Source organism: Mobula birostris, chromosome 24 (genome assembly GCF_030028105.1).
Source record: "Mobula birostris isolate sMobBir1 chromosome 24, sMobBir1.hap1, whole genome shotgun sequence".
Taxonomy (NCBI): domain Eukaryota; kingdom Metazoa; phylum Chordata; class Chondrichthyes; order Myliobatiformes; family Myliobatidae; genus Mobula; species Mobula birostris.
Window position 1 is genome coordinate 49574705 of NC_092393.1, and position 14471 is coordinate 49589175.

The 14471-nt window shown below is 40.5% G+C and overlaps 1 protein-coding gene across 1 annotated transcript in view; it reads left to right on the forward strand.

Annotated features, from left to right (window-relative positions):
- Positions 1-7987, forward strand: part of timp2a (TIMP metallopeptidase inhibitor 2a) — an 82178-nt gene extending 74191 nt beyond the window's left edge. Inside the window, exon 5 of the mRNA XM_072242483.1 lies at positions 3983-7987. Coding sequence (XP_072098584.1) covers positions 3983-4180 — 198 coding nt within the window. The 3' untranslated portion in view covers positions 4181-7987. The remainder of the gene's footprint in view (positions 1-3982) is intronic.
- Positions 7988-14471: the final 6484 nt, after the last annotated feature.

Consider the following 14471-nt stretch of genomic DNA (forward strand, 5'->3'; position numbering starts at 1 on the left):
CTCTCACCACCTTGCTAGGCACCAACAATTATTCCGTGGTCAAAATCATTAGATCACATTTCTTCCCTATTCTGTTGTTTTGGTCTGAACAGCAACTGAACTTCTTGACCACATCTGCATGCTTTTATGCATTGAGTTTCTGCCACATGAGTGGCTGATCAGATGTTTGCATTAACAAGTAGGTGTACTGAATAAAGTGGCCACTGAATGGAAGGCAATTAACTTGCAATATACATGTCTGGTCAGTTTCCTTTGTTAGACTGGTTCCTGCTTCCTGTTTTCTCTCCAAAATCCATTCAGGTGAATGTATCTATTTTTAAATAGTCCCATTCAGTGGACATTCAGTTAACCAGAATTCTTCTCTTGATTGTGGAAAGAATTATATAAAGGTTTGACTTGGAGGTCAAAGTACAGATATGGAACAAACGGTACATAAACACTATAATGTATATACAGTGTAAACTATTTTAAAATGTGCTTCAGTGATGGGGGTAAGAGATAGAGGAGGGTGGGGTGATGACCTAGAATGGTTGATCAGATTAACTGCCTGGGGGAAGACAGGTTTTAAATGGTGTGAAGTTTTTGTTTTAATAGCCCTACAGCACTTTCCAGAAGGGAGCTTTAGGGAAAAGGCAGTTGGCTTGGTGGGAAGTGCCAAACTCGTGTCAAATATAGAGGCCTAATACTGATGAATGAAATAACAGAAAATGCGGGAATTACTCAACAAGTCAGGCAGTGCCAGTGGAAAGGGAGAGACACGAGAGACCGGAATCTGAAACAACAAATAATCAGCTGGATGAGTTCATATCATCTGTGGAGAGGGGAAAATGTTCAACCTGGAACATCGGCAGTTCCTTATTCCCCCATGAATGCTGCTTGACTTGCTAATTTGTTCTGGCAGATTATTTGTTGCTCTGGTGAAAAAATAAGCCACTCATATATCTGGTCAATAAATGTTATGCCAGCTCTTGCATTTTCGGAACTTTGTACTGAAATCTAGCCAGTTATTGGGTGCAGTAAGAAACAATGGAATGTTTGTGATCTGAGTATACTTGTACAAAAAGCACAAACCTTGTACGTGGCTCTTACAACCATTTAGTAAAAGGCTCAGATAGAGTGGACTTGGAGAGGATGTTTCCTATAGTGGGGGATTCTAGGATCAAATGACACGGCCTCAGAATAGAGGAATGTTCATTTAGAACAAAGGTGAGAAGAAATTTCTTTCGCCAGAGGGTAGTGAATCTGTGAAATTCGTTGTCACAGATAGCTGTGGAGGCCAAGTTATTGGCTATATTTAAAGCAGAGGTTGATTAGCAAGGGTGTCAAAGTTAACAGGGAGAAGGTAGCAGAATAGAGTTGGCAGGGATAATAAATCAGCCATGATGGAATGGTAGAGCAGACACAATAGGCCAAATGGCCAAATTCTGCTCCATGTCTTATGGTCTTATAGATCTGATCTTGAGATTTAGGACAACTAGTGGTTTAAGAGTACAAAAAATGCTATAAATGGAGAGCTTTTTATGAGGCCATGCCTGATATCGATAATACTGTTCTAGTCTCTATATTAATAGTGGCTATTGCCGCATGTACCAAAATACAGTGAAAAGCTTGTCTTGCATGTTGTTCATACAGATTAAGTCATTGCACCATGCATCAAGCTAGAATAAGAGAGACAATAAGAATGCAGAATAATTGTTTGGAAGTTTTGCTTTGAGGAGATTAGAGTTCCAGTAATACTGGAGTTGGGAGGGGGGGCTACTCCCTTTCAAACATTTCAGATTCTGAGAGGATGTATGTTATACTTATAACAACACATAAGGAACCTCTGAGGTCCATGTCAGCTCCCAGTAAAATCATCCCTTTCCATTCTCCCTTAGTTCCTCACCCTGTGACTTACTCCCTCTCAAAGATGCCCACCAGCTTCCTCAATTATGTTTTTTTTTGCCATAATTTAGCTGATCATCTTTGGGATGTCAGAGGAAACTCACACGATCAGAGAGAGTGTGCAAAGACAAACCGAACATCCAGCACAAACACTCAAAGACAGGACCTACCCCAGGTCGTTGGAGCTCTGAGGCAGTGGTGCGATCTACTGTGTCAATGTATTGTGGCAAGGCTCCCTTTCGCTCCAAATCTCAAGGGAGTCAGTAACAGGGGAAAGGTTGGACAGGCTGAGATCTCTTTTCCTTGGAGCATAGGAGACTGAAAGGTGATCTTGTAGAGGTGTATAAAATCATTAAGGGTGTAGACAGGGTGAATTCAGTCAGTATTTTCCCCCACAGGGTTTGGGAGTCAAGAATTTTGCGGCTTAGGTTTAAGATGAGAGGGGACAGATTGAACAGGAAATTGGGGGCAATTTTTTTTTAACATCAAGGGTGGTATGTGGACTGGGGCACCAGAGGAATTGATTGAGGCAGGCACAATAATGACCTTGAAAGATAATGGGCAGGAAAAGTTCACAGGTTTATGGGCTAAGTGCACCAGCCTGGATGGAAGTCTTGGTTGGTGTGGATGAGTTGGGCCAAAGGCCCTCTTTCCACACTGTGTGATAAGGTACTGGGATGTGGAGGAGATCTGGACTTCATAGAGTTGTACTTCTGTGCCATAGAGGTTTGGAGATGACTCATCACTAAAGATGCTCAAGGCTAAGATGAATAGATCTCCTGGAAAGATCTGTAGACACCAAGGGATTTGGGTGTTATAAGGCTCATGCAGAAGGTGCAGTTAAGGTCAGGATAAGTGAGCTATTTGAGTGATAGGGAAATCCCAATGAGCTCTACACTCTAATCCTTCCCTTTGCTCCAAGAACACAAGAATATAAAACAATGTTATTCTGTGTAAGTGCTCTGAGAGACTGAATTGAGTATTTTAAGTACTACAAGAGGAAACCAGTAGAGGATCACACAGACTGTCAACACCAATTCCCCTTTCTTACATCCACTGATTCTCTTAATTCTGGAGGGATCTTGAGAGGTTGCATGTGAAGGTCCGCGTTTTAAGGAAGAGGCTAGAATTGGGGTTCATTATTTAGAACTGACGAGTTGCCATTTTAAAACTAAGATAAGATGAAAACTTTTTACTGAGAGTTGTGAGGCTTTGAAACTCTGTTCATCAAAGCGTAGTGGAAATGGGGAAAGAAATAGAGTTTGATAGATTCTTGACAAGCGCAAACACACAAAAGGGAGCAGTAGGTGGTCACCGGACTTTTCCAGCCTGTTCCATGATTGAACTTGATCATGGCTGACCTACACTCAGTGGCCACTTTATTAGGTACAAGAGTGGAACCCGATGTGGCCTTCTGCTGCTGTAGCTCATCCACTTCAAGGTTTGACATGCCGTGCATTCAAATATGCTCTTCTGCACACCACTGTTCTAACGCATGGTTATTTAAGTTACTGTCGCCTTCCTGTCAACTTGAACCAGTCTGGCCATTCTCCTCTGACTTCTCTCATTAACAATGCATTTTCACCCACAGAACTGCAGCTCATTGGATGTTTCTCACACCATTCTCTGTAAACTCTATAGACTGTTGTGCATGAAAATCCCAGGATATCAGTGATTTCTGATATACTCAAACCACTCTGTCTGGCACCAACAATCATTCCACAGTCAAAGTTGCTTAGATCACATTTCTTCCCCATTCTGATGCTTGGTGTGAACAACATCTGAGCCTCTTGACGATGTCTGCATGCTTTAATGCACTGAGTAGCTGCCACAGGATTGGCTGATTAGATAATTGCTTTCCCAAACAAGCGTACCTAATAAAGTGGCCACACTGAGTGTATGCTCAACTAATCTTCTTTGGCAATTCCTCAAACTCAATTCCTTCATCACAAACTCTGTTGGTGATTTCTTCGCATCAGTTTATATCAATGTGACAGATCTACAGGAGCATCAAAAGAAAATGGGTGAATGGGGCAATAGTTTGCAGACTGCTGGTTGTTTAATAAACTGTTCATCCTTCTCTCTGACCCTCCATTAGATTGTCAGGTGTCCGTCTGCCCCCTGCTACATCACCTCTCGAAGCGAGTGCCTGTGGACAGACTGGGTGACTGACAAAAGAATTCAAGGACGTCAGGCCAAGCACTATGCTTGCATTAAGAGGAGTGACGATTCCTGTGCATGGTACCGTGGTGTAACGCAACCCAAGAAAGAGTTTCTGGATGCAGAAGATCCATAACTTTATTTCATCTAACTCTCCTTTCATCAGAAAGTAAACACGAGAAAAAGTGTTGTCTATAATCTGAAAAAAAATGTAACCCAAATTTCTCTGTCCAGTATAGCAGATCTGTTTGCTTACTGTCTGGTGATACCTGTACGTAATATGGCATATACTTATATTTCACATTTGGCGTCAGCTGTGCAGTGACTGCATTTCTCTGGCTAAAAATAGAAATGCACTTTTGTTTGTTACAGAAAGCTGCAGCGTTGAAAATATTTGGTACAAGTCTGAGTGTGTTTTTAAAGTGAGGATTGACTCCTCAGTTTTGTAAGTATTTTTACCCCTTTGAAGACGTAGAATTAAGCATTTGCATTCATGTCCAAAAATGATACTTTCCCCTCATTTCATTTTAGGAAATGCTGTTTTTCTTTTCAGATTCTGGACCATTCTCGAACTAATTTAATACTCTTGTCACAATAACTTAACAATACTGCAGTTTTAGATTTTGCATGATGGAAATGTGTTGCAAGCTGAAAATAATAATAATCTACGCTGAGAGTCTTAATATTTATTCCTTTTGCAATGTAATAACTTTCATACTTCAATTATAGTTGTCACAATATTTAGTGATTTTAAAGTTAACCCAATATGAGCCATGATATTGATTATCATTTAGGCCATAATTATGTTCCGATTTATGATAATCTTTAAGTTTTTAAGTGCTTTTGTTCATCAAGTTTTTTGTTTTGGGCATGTAACTGCTACCCCTTTTACATCTGGTAATATTTCACAGCCAGATGCAGAGTAACATTTGCAGAGTTATCGCTTGGCTTTCTTAACGTAGTCAGATATCCCAAGGTGCTTCACAGAAATATTATGATTCAAAATTTGACCAAATAAGGAGATATTAGGAGAAGTGAACAAAAGCTTACTTTAAGGAGTTACTTTAAAGAGGAAGATAAATTTAGCAAGTGAATACCAAAGCTTAGGACCTCAGAAGAACAGTTCTCAAGTCAAAGTAAATTTATTGTCAAAGTAAAATCTCCTTCCTTTCCCTCTCTATTTAGTTATGATCTGGAACTGCAATACAATTAAACAAACTACAATGTTTGCAGTCAAAGTGAAAAGACGTCTATCCATCTGAGATTTAACCTTGTGACTGGTATATAATTACACTATTTAATAAGTGACTTCACCCAATTGTCTGCTGATATGGTATTTTCATCTCTAGATTTTTGAATAATATGTAGTTGATTAAAATCAAATCTGCAGTTGGAAAGGTATGCGTATTCTTTGGCTTTCTGATTGGGTGCAGCGGTCTGAAGTTTTACTGAGTTCTCGCAGCCATTTGTTCTTTGACTCTTCAGTGTCCCATGTAGGAGAGTCATTAACAATCTAAATTTCTTCACACTCTCACTGAGGATATTCTCCAGCTTTTGCCTCTGGAGAATAGGGCTGCATGAGGGACCATTTCCTCTGATGTGAGAATCCAAAACAACAGACAACAATCCTGAATCTGAAATCTGCTCCTTCAAAAGTGAACTTTGGAGGCATTCCATCACAGCCAGTAATAAATGTTTGGAATTCTTTCTCCAAAAAGCTGTGTATGTTAAATCAGTTGAATTTATTTTTTATTTTGAGCTGTTGTTCCAAGTACTTTTATCTCCCCCCTTACCAAATGATTCATAATATTTCAGTGAATCGCATGGCATAAAAGGCTAATTTTTGAATGACTTACTTAAACCCACCCCTGCTGGGACATAGGACGCTGACAGCAGCTCAGCAGTGTCATCTGCTCTTGGCTAGCCCTCAAGCTGTCCCCAGGTGTAGCCTATCTTTGAAGATCCTTCCTCTCCCAGGAATGAGGTGTAGGGAGGTTCTGCTGGCATTTCTGTAGCTCCGGGTTTTTACGGGATGGGTTTGCTATCCCCATGCCCAACCATGCTTTGTGAACCAACAATTATTTTATACACAGTGCAGTGCTCCACAAGTTATTGCAGTGTTAATGGCATTACAGCCAAGTTAATTGTTGGAATTGTCAAGACTCTCTGGCAGGGGTTCCCAGCCTAGGGTCCATGGATAATGGTAAGGCTTCGTGGCTTAAAAAAGGTTGGGAGCTCCTACTAAGGTAAATAGGATTTTTTTTAATGTGACCACCATAAGAAAAAGAGTGGTATTTCCAAATCAGCCTCCCTGTTTTTAAGCTATCAGAAGCAAAGTGGTATTTAAGGCAATGGTAAGTGTTAGGTGTTTGCTGTATGAATAAGTTCAAAGGTAGAGTGCAAAAGTTAGAGATCTGAAATAAAAATAAATAATTCTGGAAAGACGTGGAAGACTAGAGAGCAGCTCCTGTGCAGAAAGGAGCAAAGGGTTCACAGTTCTGTTCCATCACACCCCCTTGAATAAAAGTCCAACCTTTTCACAGACATTTACTGATCTGATGGGAGACCCTGTCATTCCTGCCTTTATAATTGTGCAGTAGCATTATTTTCAGAAAAGCTAGAAATTTTTAGAGAACTAGTGTTCTATTGCAAATTAAGTATTGCCTCTTGAACTGCAGTATTTAATCAGTTCTCAGCATTCTGCGTATATCACCAGTTGGAAGGAGATTTTGACATGATGTTGGATGCCAGTGGGGTTTTCAATGGGGAGAAATTCCAGTCAGGTCAGGAAGATAGCCTTCAGGTCTGACCGAGTTATGACAGGGAACAAGGCATTCTCTGCATTCCCAAGAAGCAGGTTGGCATTTTAAATCGGTTAGTAAATCTGGAACCACTTTATTTAACTCACATTACAGAGTTTATTATGTGAGGCAGATTTTCCTAGGACATGCAAGTGAATCACAGTGGTATTTCCTTTGTTCAGGAGAGGAAACATTAAGTTTTCCTGGAAAAATCCTCTTACTTTCCAAACAGGCTCAGGAATGAGACAACACATCCCCTTGCACACCCAGAGCTTGTGATTGGAGCTACTGTTCCTTCAATCTGCTCCAAATTATTTTCCATTCTGTCATTAGTATCTACATAGTGAGCTTGTCATTGGCTAAAAGACTCACACAATTTCAACAATATGCAAGAGAATACTGAGTTATAGATTTCCTTCCCAAAAATTCACTTCCCACCACCAACCCCATTCATCTCCCACGTAACGCACACCAGTACATGCCCTACTGTGTTGGAAGTGAGATGTTAAAAATTCAGTTTAGAGGAACATAAATATAGCTGACTACCATCATATTTTTCAATGCCAGTTATATTATTTAGAGGCAGACAAATCAAAGCTTTATATATATTTAAAAAACAAACTGATTTGAAACATTGAAATATTCCCAATGCACCACTAACACAGCTGCCTTGTAAATACCTCGTGAATATTTCTTTCATAATTAACAAATTCTTTAAGTATTACCAATAATAAAGATGAGCTTTATTAACACAGTGGATCAAATGTCACATACCAAAAGTTATTTTTCTACATTCTTGAAGTATCTTTGTACTTAATGCCCAAGCACTAAGATTTGATCTATTTCTTCTGTAATTCTTCAAAGTTTTATTAATAGAGTGTTTAACTTATAATTCTTTTAAAGCTAAGCCTTTTAAGTAATGTGTTCAGAAATTGCTGCCATAATTTAAGGCTTTGATATTTTGCGATGATTGTTAGAAGTTTAAAAAAGTCAGAGACTTGCAATTTGATCTGTGAGCATATGAGAGGATGATGAGAAACATTTGGCGCATGTGTTACTCTGTATAATTCATGTAGCAGATTCCATGTGGACTGAATTCATGGAATAAAAACTGTATTATCAAATAAAGATTTATTACTATATGTTATTGTAAAGTTTCTGTGTTAAGTAGATAGGGCTTAGAAATTTTGGAGAATGGTGCAAAACAAATTTTATCAAATCCTCAAGACTTCACATGCAATAACAACATTCAGTCTCATTGCATACAGTGGAATTGTATATTGTTCTCAGCTGTTTTCCCACTGAAACTGCTTGCTTTGCGTGCAAGGTTCATTTTTACCCCTTGAATTCTTCTGTTAGATCTTGGAGAATCTGAGTTCAGAATTTATGATTTCAAAGTGCATTTATTATCAAAGAGTGTGTAAATTATACAACCTTGAGATTTGTTTACTTAACAGGCAGTCACAAATCAAGGAACTCATACCCACAGAGAAAGAGATTTTAAAAAAACACAAAACAAATCATATAAACAATAGAAGCGAGCAACAACAACAGTATTCCAAACCAAATTGAGTCCTTAGATCCAAGTCCCCAGAGTAGGCCCAAAACCTCTGTGTTTAGTTCATCAGATTAGCGGGGCAAACTGCCACAAAGTTCACAGACACGAAGCACAGCAGCCTTAGCGTTGTAGAGAGAGAAGACCCAGACTATCTGGGCTGGTGTTTAATTCCTTCAGAGATCTAACAAAATTATTAACTTAATACTGTAGATAAAAATTGATTGCAATTCTTTATAAAATCCATCATTGAGGGACACCCTCCGCCCGGCCTCCCCCGTCACTGAGAATGTGCTGTTACATTACTACCATCAGAGGGAATGTGCGGGAGCCTGAAGATACACGTTCGACATTTTAGGAACAGCAGCTTCTCCGCCATCAGAGTTCCGAACACCCACGAACGCTACCTTTTCTCTCTTTTTGCACTAATTTCTTAAGTATACTTTTATTTTAATTTGCACTGTCCTGTTGCCACAAAACAAGTTTCACAACACATCAGCGATATTAAACCTGATTCTGATCGTTTTCAGCACAAGCAGACGAAAAGCAAGTTGAACAGAACATTTTCTCTTGGTAGTTCAGAATTCCGAGATTAACTTTGATGCATACGTTATGAGTAATGCTGGCTGTGGTGTTTAAGATAAAGCAGTGAATTGAACTAAGTTTCCTCGTTGTGCTTTAGCTTGAAGAAATAAGGTAGTCTAGACTTTTTAAGATCTCCCCGGGTTTAACAAAATTGCTTTGAAAGTCAGGCGGTCTTCCTGCAAAGCTGTCTTTCTCTCACATTAGAAACCAACTGCAGAATTTATTGTACCTATGTTTTATCAACTTAAATATACTAATTATAAGTAGATTTTAAAAAACCATGGATGGATTTGTGATCACTTCCTCCAACTAGTATTTCTGCGCAGAAGAAAATCTTCACTGCAGTCGTACCATAATGATCCTAAAAATGCCAAACCACATCAAATCAGTTGATTAAAATCACATATCCAAAGTAAATTAACCGGTTAGTTGGAGCCCTATCAGTGGAGATCCATTGAGGCCCAAATCCAAGGGCCTGCAATATCAGAGGCGTTTATTTTAAATTGGAATTAAAGCTATTCACAGCTTCATCTCAGTTGCTGTGATCAAATAGTGCTAGGCTTCTGTGCATGTTTCCATAGAAATGGATCTTAAAGATTAGCTTTGTCACATGAGCAAATATCAAAGCATACAGTAAAATGTGTCGTTTACACCAATGACCAACACAGTCTGAGGATGTGCAAAGTCGCCATGATTCTGGAGCCAGCAAACCATGCCCACAACTTGCTAACCCTAACCCATGCATCTTTGGACTGTGGGGGTAACCAGAGGAAACCCATGTGATCATGGGGAGAATGTGTGATCTTACAGGCAGCTGTGAGAATTGAACCACGCTAACGGTTATGCTACCTAATCCTAGGATAAGTTTGGAGATTCAGTGGGCAGGGTTCTACTAACTGATGCTTGCAGGCAACGTTCCTTCTAATTTTTTTTTTGCACAGCTGCATGGCTAAACCATCGCTCTGAGCCGGAAATTTCTACATTCCCTGAAAACTGCACGGCATTTTAATAAAATGTTATATAGAAGAAAATTCCAGCTGTGTGGCAATAAAGGCTATGTGCGTAGGAGCATTTTGGTTACTGTGTGGCTGCGCACACAGAGCTTGAAGGAGTCTATTCAGTCCAAGCAAAAGGTTGAGGCTCAAGTTGGAATCTTGTTACAACTTCACAATGATGTGCTTCTTTTTAGTCAATACTATTTTATCCCCAACTGGCACACACAAAATGCTGGAGGAACTCAGCAGGCCAGGCAGCATCTATGGAAAAAAGTACAGTCGACATTTTGGGCTGAGACCTTACTTTTGTGTGTGTTGCTTGGATTTCCAGCATCTGCTGATTCTCTTAATTATCACCAATTGGTTTTACTGGACATTTTGTGACTTTTCACTGACTTGTAGTTCAAAATAACACAATGGTACAAAAATAAAATCTAGCTGAAGTCATGTTAAACATAAGGCATGCCCTACAGTTGAAGGCACGGTAACAGTAGAATTCCAGAAAGGCGAAATAGTAATCTCCAATTTTCCTCAATAGAACCATATTAAAGCAATTCAACAGGAATATTAAAAAGACAAGTGCAGTCTTATCTGATAAAAGACTGATAATCTCTAGATTCAAGTACCTTAAAGTCAAGTTTTTGTAATCATGCAACATAACATGAAAGCTTTCCTTTGTTTTCCAAGAATCTGGACAATGCAGAACGAGAGTGTTGCAAGGACTCGAGGTTGAGAGTTAAGGAGAGAGGCTGAGAAGGTTGGGACTTCTTTCAATGGTGTGTGGGAGAATGAGGGGTGATCTTACAGAGATGTATAACATTCTGAGAAGCACAGATAGGGTGAATATGCTGTCTTTTCCCCAGGTTTGGTGAATCAAGAGCAATAGGTTTAAGGCTTGGCTAGTCAGGGATCTGCACATGCATCTAATCAGTTGGACTAACTGCAAAAGATTTTCACCCACATTACCACCAGCTCTGATCCCTGCCTGAAAGGTACAGTAAGTTGGAACTGCTTATGACACACGAGTGGACATGAGGATGTGAGTACAGGAAGGGGAGATGATGCAAAATACAGTGTGGACAGAATTCCCTCCAGCTCCTGCCCTTTTCTATAAGCTAGCCTTTTGTACGGTGGCTGTGGTTGCAATGAAGGGTGTACTCTTGAGATCCACTTCCCACATTCCCTAGCAGCAACAATGTGGCATCTGCAATCTCCACACACAAATAGTACTGAGAATTATTCATTGTGGGTTTTAACCCTAAAACAGGAAATATACTTCAGATTGTTTCAAAGGTAAATTTCACCTTTTTTTTATCAGTACAGGTCTAAATAATGGTGCACTTCAACAAACTGAAAATGGCTGAAATTGAATTTCCATCTTTTTCTTTCCAGAATCAGAGTCGGATTTGCTATCACCAGCATATGCTGTGAAATTTGTTGTTTTGGAGCAGTACATAATAATAAAAAAAAACTGTAAATTACAATAGGTATATATTTTTGTAGGTATATATATTTTTTAATTTAAGTTAAATAAGTAGTGCAAAACGTGTGAGCACGTGGCCAAGTGGTTAAGGCATTCGACTAGCGACCTGAAGGTCGTGAGTTCGAGCCCCAGCCGAGGCAACGTGTTGTGTCTTTGAGCAAGGCACTTAATCCCACGTTGCTCTGCGATGACACTGGTGCCAAGCTGTATGGGTCCTAATGCCCTTCCCTTGGACAACATCAGTGGCATGAAGAGGGGAGACTTGCAGCATGGGCAACTGCCTGTCTTCCATACAACCTTGCCCAGGCCTGCGCCCTGGAGAGTGAAGACTTTCCAGTCACAGATCCATGGTTTTGCAAGACTAACGGATGCCTTTAATTTAAGTGCAAAATGAGAAAAAAGGTAGTGAAGTAGTGTTCCTGGTTTCAGTGTCCAGACAGAAATTTGATGGCAGAGGGGAAGAAGCTGTCCCTGAATTGCTGGGTGTGTGCTTTCAGGCTCCTGTACCACCTTCCTGGTGGTAGCAATAATTCCTGATTGAAATGTAAGTTGGAACTGCTTGTAATAAGACAGGAGTGGGCATGAGGGTGTGATTACAGGAAGGGAAGGAGATGCCCTAGATGATGTGGGGGGGGGTCCTTCATGGTGGATGCCACCTTTTTGAGGCATCGCTCCCTGAAGATGTCCTGGACACTGGGGAGGCTAGTGCCCATGATGGAGCTTTGGGAATATTATGACATTTAGAGTATCTACAAACATTTTTATTCACTGATTATGCTAATCTGAAAGTTGACATTTCAAACAGATTTTGAAGTGGTCCATTGTTAAGATGAAAACAAATGTCAATTTTGTGAAAGAAGTTTTATGTTTCAGCATCTTGTATCAGAATATTATAAAACTGAGGGAAAACATCCACTGAACTCTTGTGCTGGCATCCACCCTCGTAATTCTTGTAATTTTGTATCACTGCCAAATAGTTCATCAGACCTAAATTAAATTTCAACCTCCATGTAGCAATGAAAATTTCTGGAAGCTCTTTTGCATACTCTTGTTACTCGGTGTCCAGATTTATATAGCACATTGATATGAGTTATATTCTACATCTACAAGTGACTGCTTACAAAAAAATACTGTGCTCTGAACAAAATATGAAAGTCACTCAAACTTTCAAGTGAGAAAGTTCTGAATCTTCATCCATGTTTGGTTAAGTCATGGAATGGAGGGATATGGAGGGCTATGGTCCAGGTGCAGGTCAATGGGACTTGCCAAGATAATAGGTCATGGCCCAAAGGGCCTGTATGACTCTATGTGTGAGGGAAGAAGTTTATTTGTTTCACCAAATTCCAGAGCATGAGGGTTATTTCCGCTTTGAGTGAAAGATTTTGTTTGAAATCATGACAGGAGATACAAGAGACAGCAAGTGCTGGGAACTTGGAGCAACAACTTGCTGCCATAGGGGTTCCCAACCTTTTTTATGCCATGGACCAATTCCATTAAGCAAGGGGTCCGGGGACCCCAGGTTGGAAACCCCTGTGCTGGAGGAACTCAGCAGATCGAAGAGCATCTATGAGAAAAGGTGTGGTTGTGTTTTAGGTCAGACTCCCCTGTCAGGGCTGAGAGTGGAAAGGGGGCTGGTAGACTGGATCCTTCACCCTTTCTCAGTCCACCGATCATCTCACCTTGGATCCCCGTTCCACCATGCCACTTCTCCCTTTTATACTGGTCATCCCATTCTCTATCCTGATGCAGGGTTTCAGTACAAAATGTTGACAATTCCTTTCCCTCCACAAAAGTTTGAATAGATAGATAGATATACTTTATTAATCCCGAGGGAAATTGGGTTTCGTTACAGCCGCACCAACCAAGAATAGAGCATAAATATAGCAATACAAAAACCACAAACAATCAAACAACAAAATGCAAACTATGCCAGATGGAAATAAGTCCAGGACCAGCCTATTGGCTCAGGGTGTCTGACCCTCCACGGGAGGAGCTGCAAAGTTCGATGGCCACAGTCAGAAACAACCTCCCGTGATGCCCAATGTGGTATCTCGGTGGAATATAGCCGGAGTCCAACAACAAAAAGTTCAATATCCGGTCTACAAACACGTTCCTCGATCGTAATATGTCCCGGATTGCAGCATCCGTTGTTAACCAGAACAGTAAGCACCCAACTCCTTTACGCTTACCGATCTCAGTGCACTTCCGGTCAGCTCGAACAGTCTGGAAGCCGTCCATGGAAAAGTTTTGATCGGGTATGTCCTCGTGCAGCCCCGTTCCAGTAAAACACATAACACTACACTCCCGAAATGTTCTCTGACACCTGGCTAGCGCCGTGAACTGGTCCATTTTATTACCCACCGAACTCCTCTTCTCCATAAGTCTCTGTTGTCTCGACCCGGTCCTCCTTCCCCCTTTGTGATCCCCCTCTGCCTCCTCTGTGTGTTTTCCTCCAGATTTCAGAAATCAGAGAACAAACATAGAATATAGAACAGTACAGGTCCTTCAGCCTATGGCACTGTGCTGATCATTTCACCTACTCTAAGATCAATGTAACCCTTCCCTCCAATATACTCCTCCATTTTTCTTTCATCCATGTGCCTATCTAGAAGTCTCTTAAATGCTCCTAATGTATCTACCTCCATCACCACCCTTGGCGGGGTTCTCCATACACCCACCATTCTCTGTGTAAAAAACTACCTCTGACATCCCCCCTATATTTTCTTCCATTATGCTCCTTCATATTAGTCAATTCCATCTGGACTATTCACTCCAGCTCTGCCAAGTGAGTTCTTGACCTCCTCTACCAAGTGAGCTCTCCCAGTATTTTGTGTGTGTTGCTCGGATTTCCAACATCTGCAGATTTTCTTCGGTTTGTGACCTTTCATCCTCCTTCACTCCAAAGAGGAAAGCCCTTGCTCAGTCATAGGACATGCTCTCTGGTCCCAGGCAGCATCCTGATAAATCTCTTCTATGCCCTTTTTAAAGTTTCCACATCCTTCCTCTAA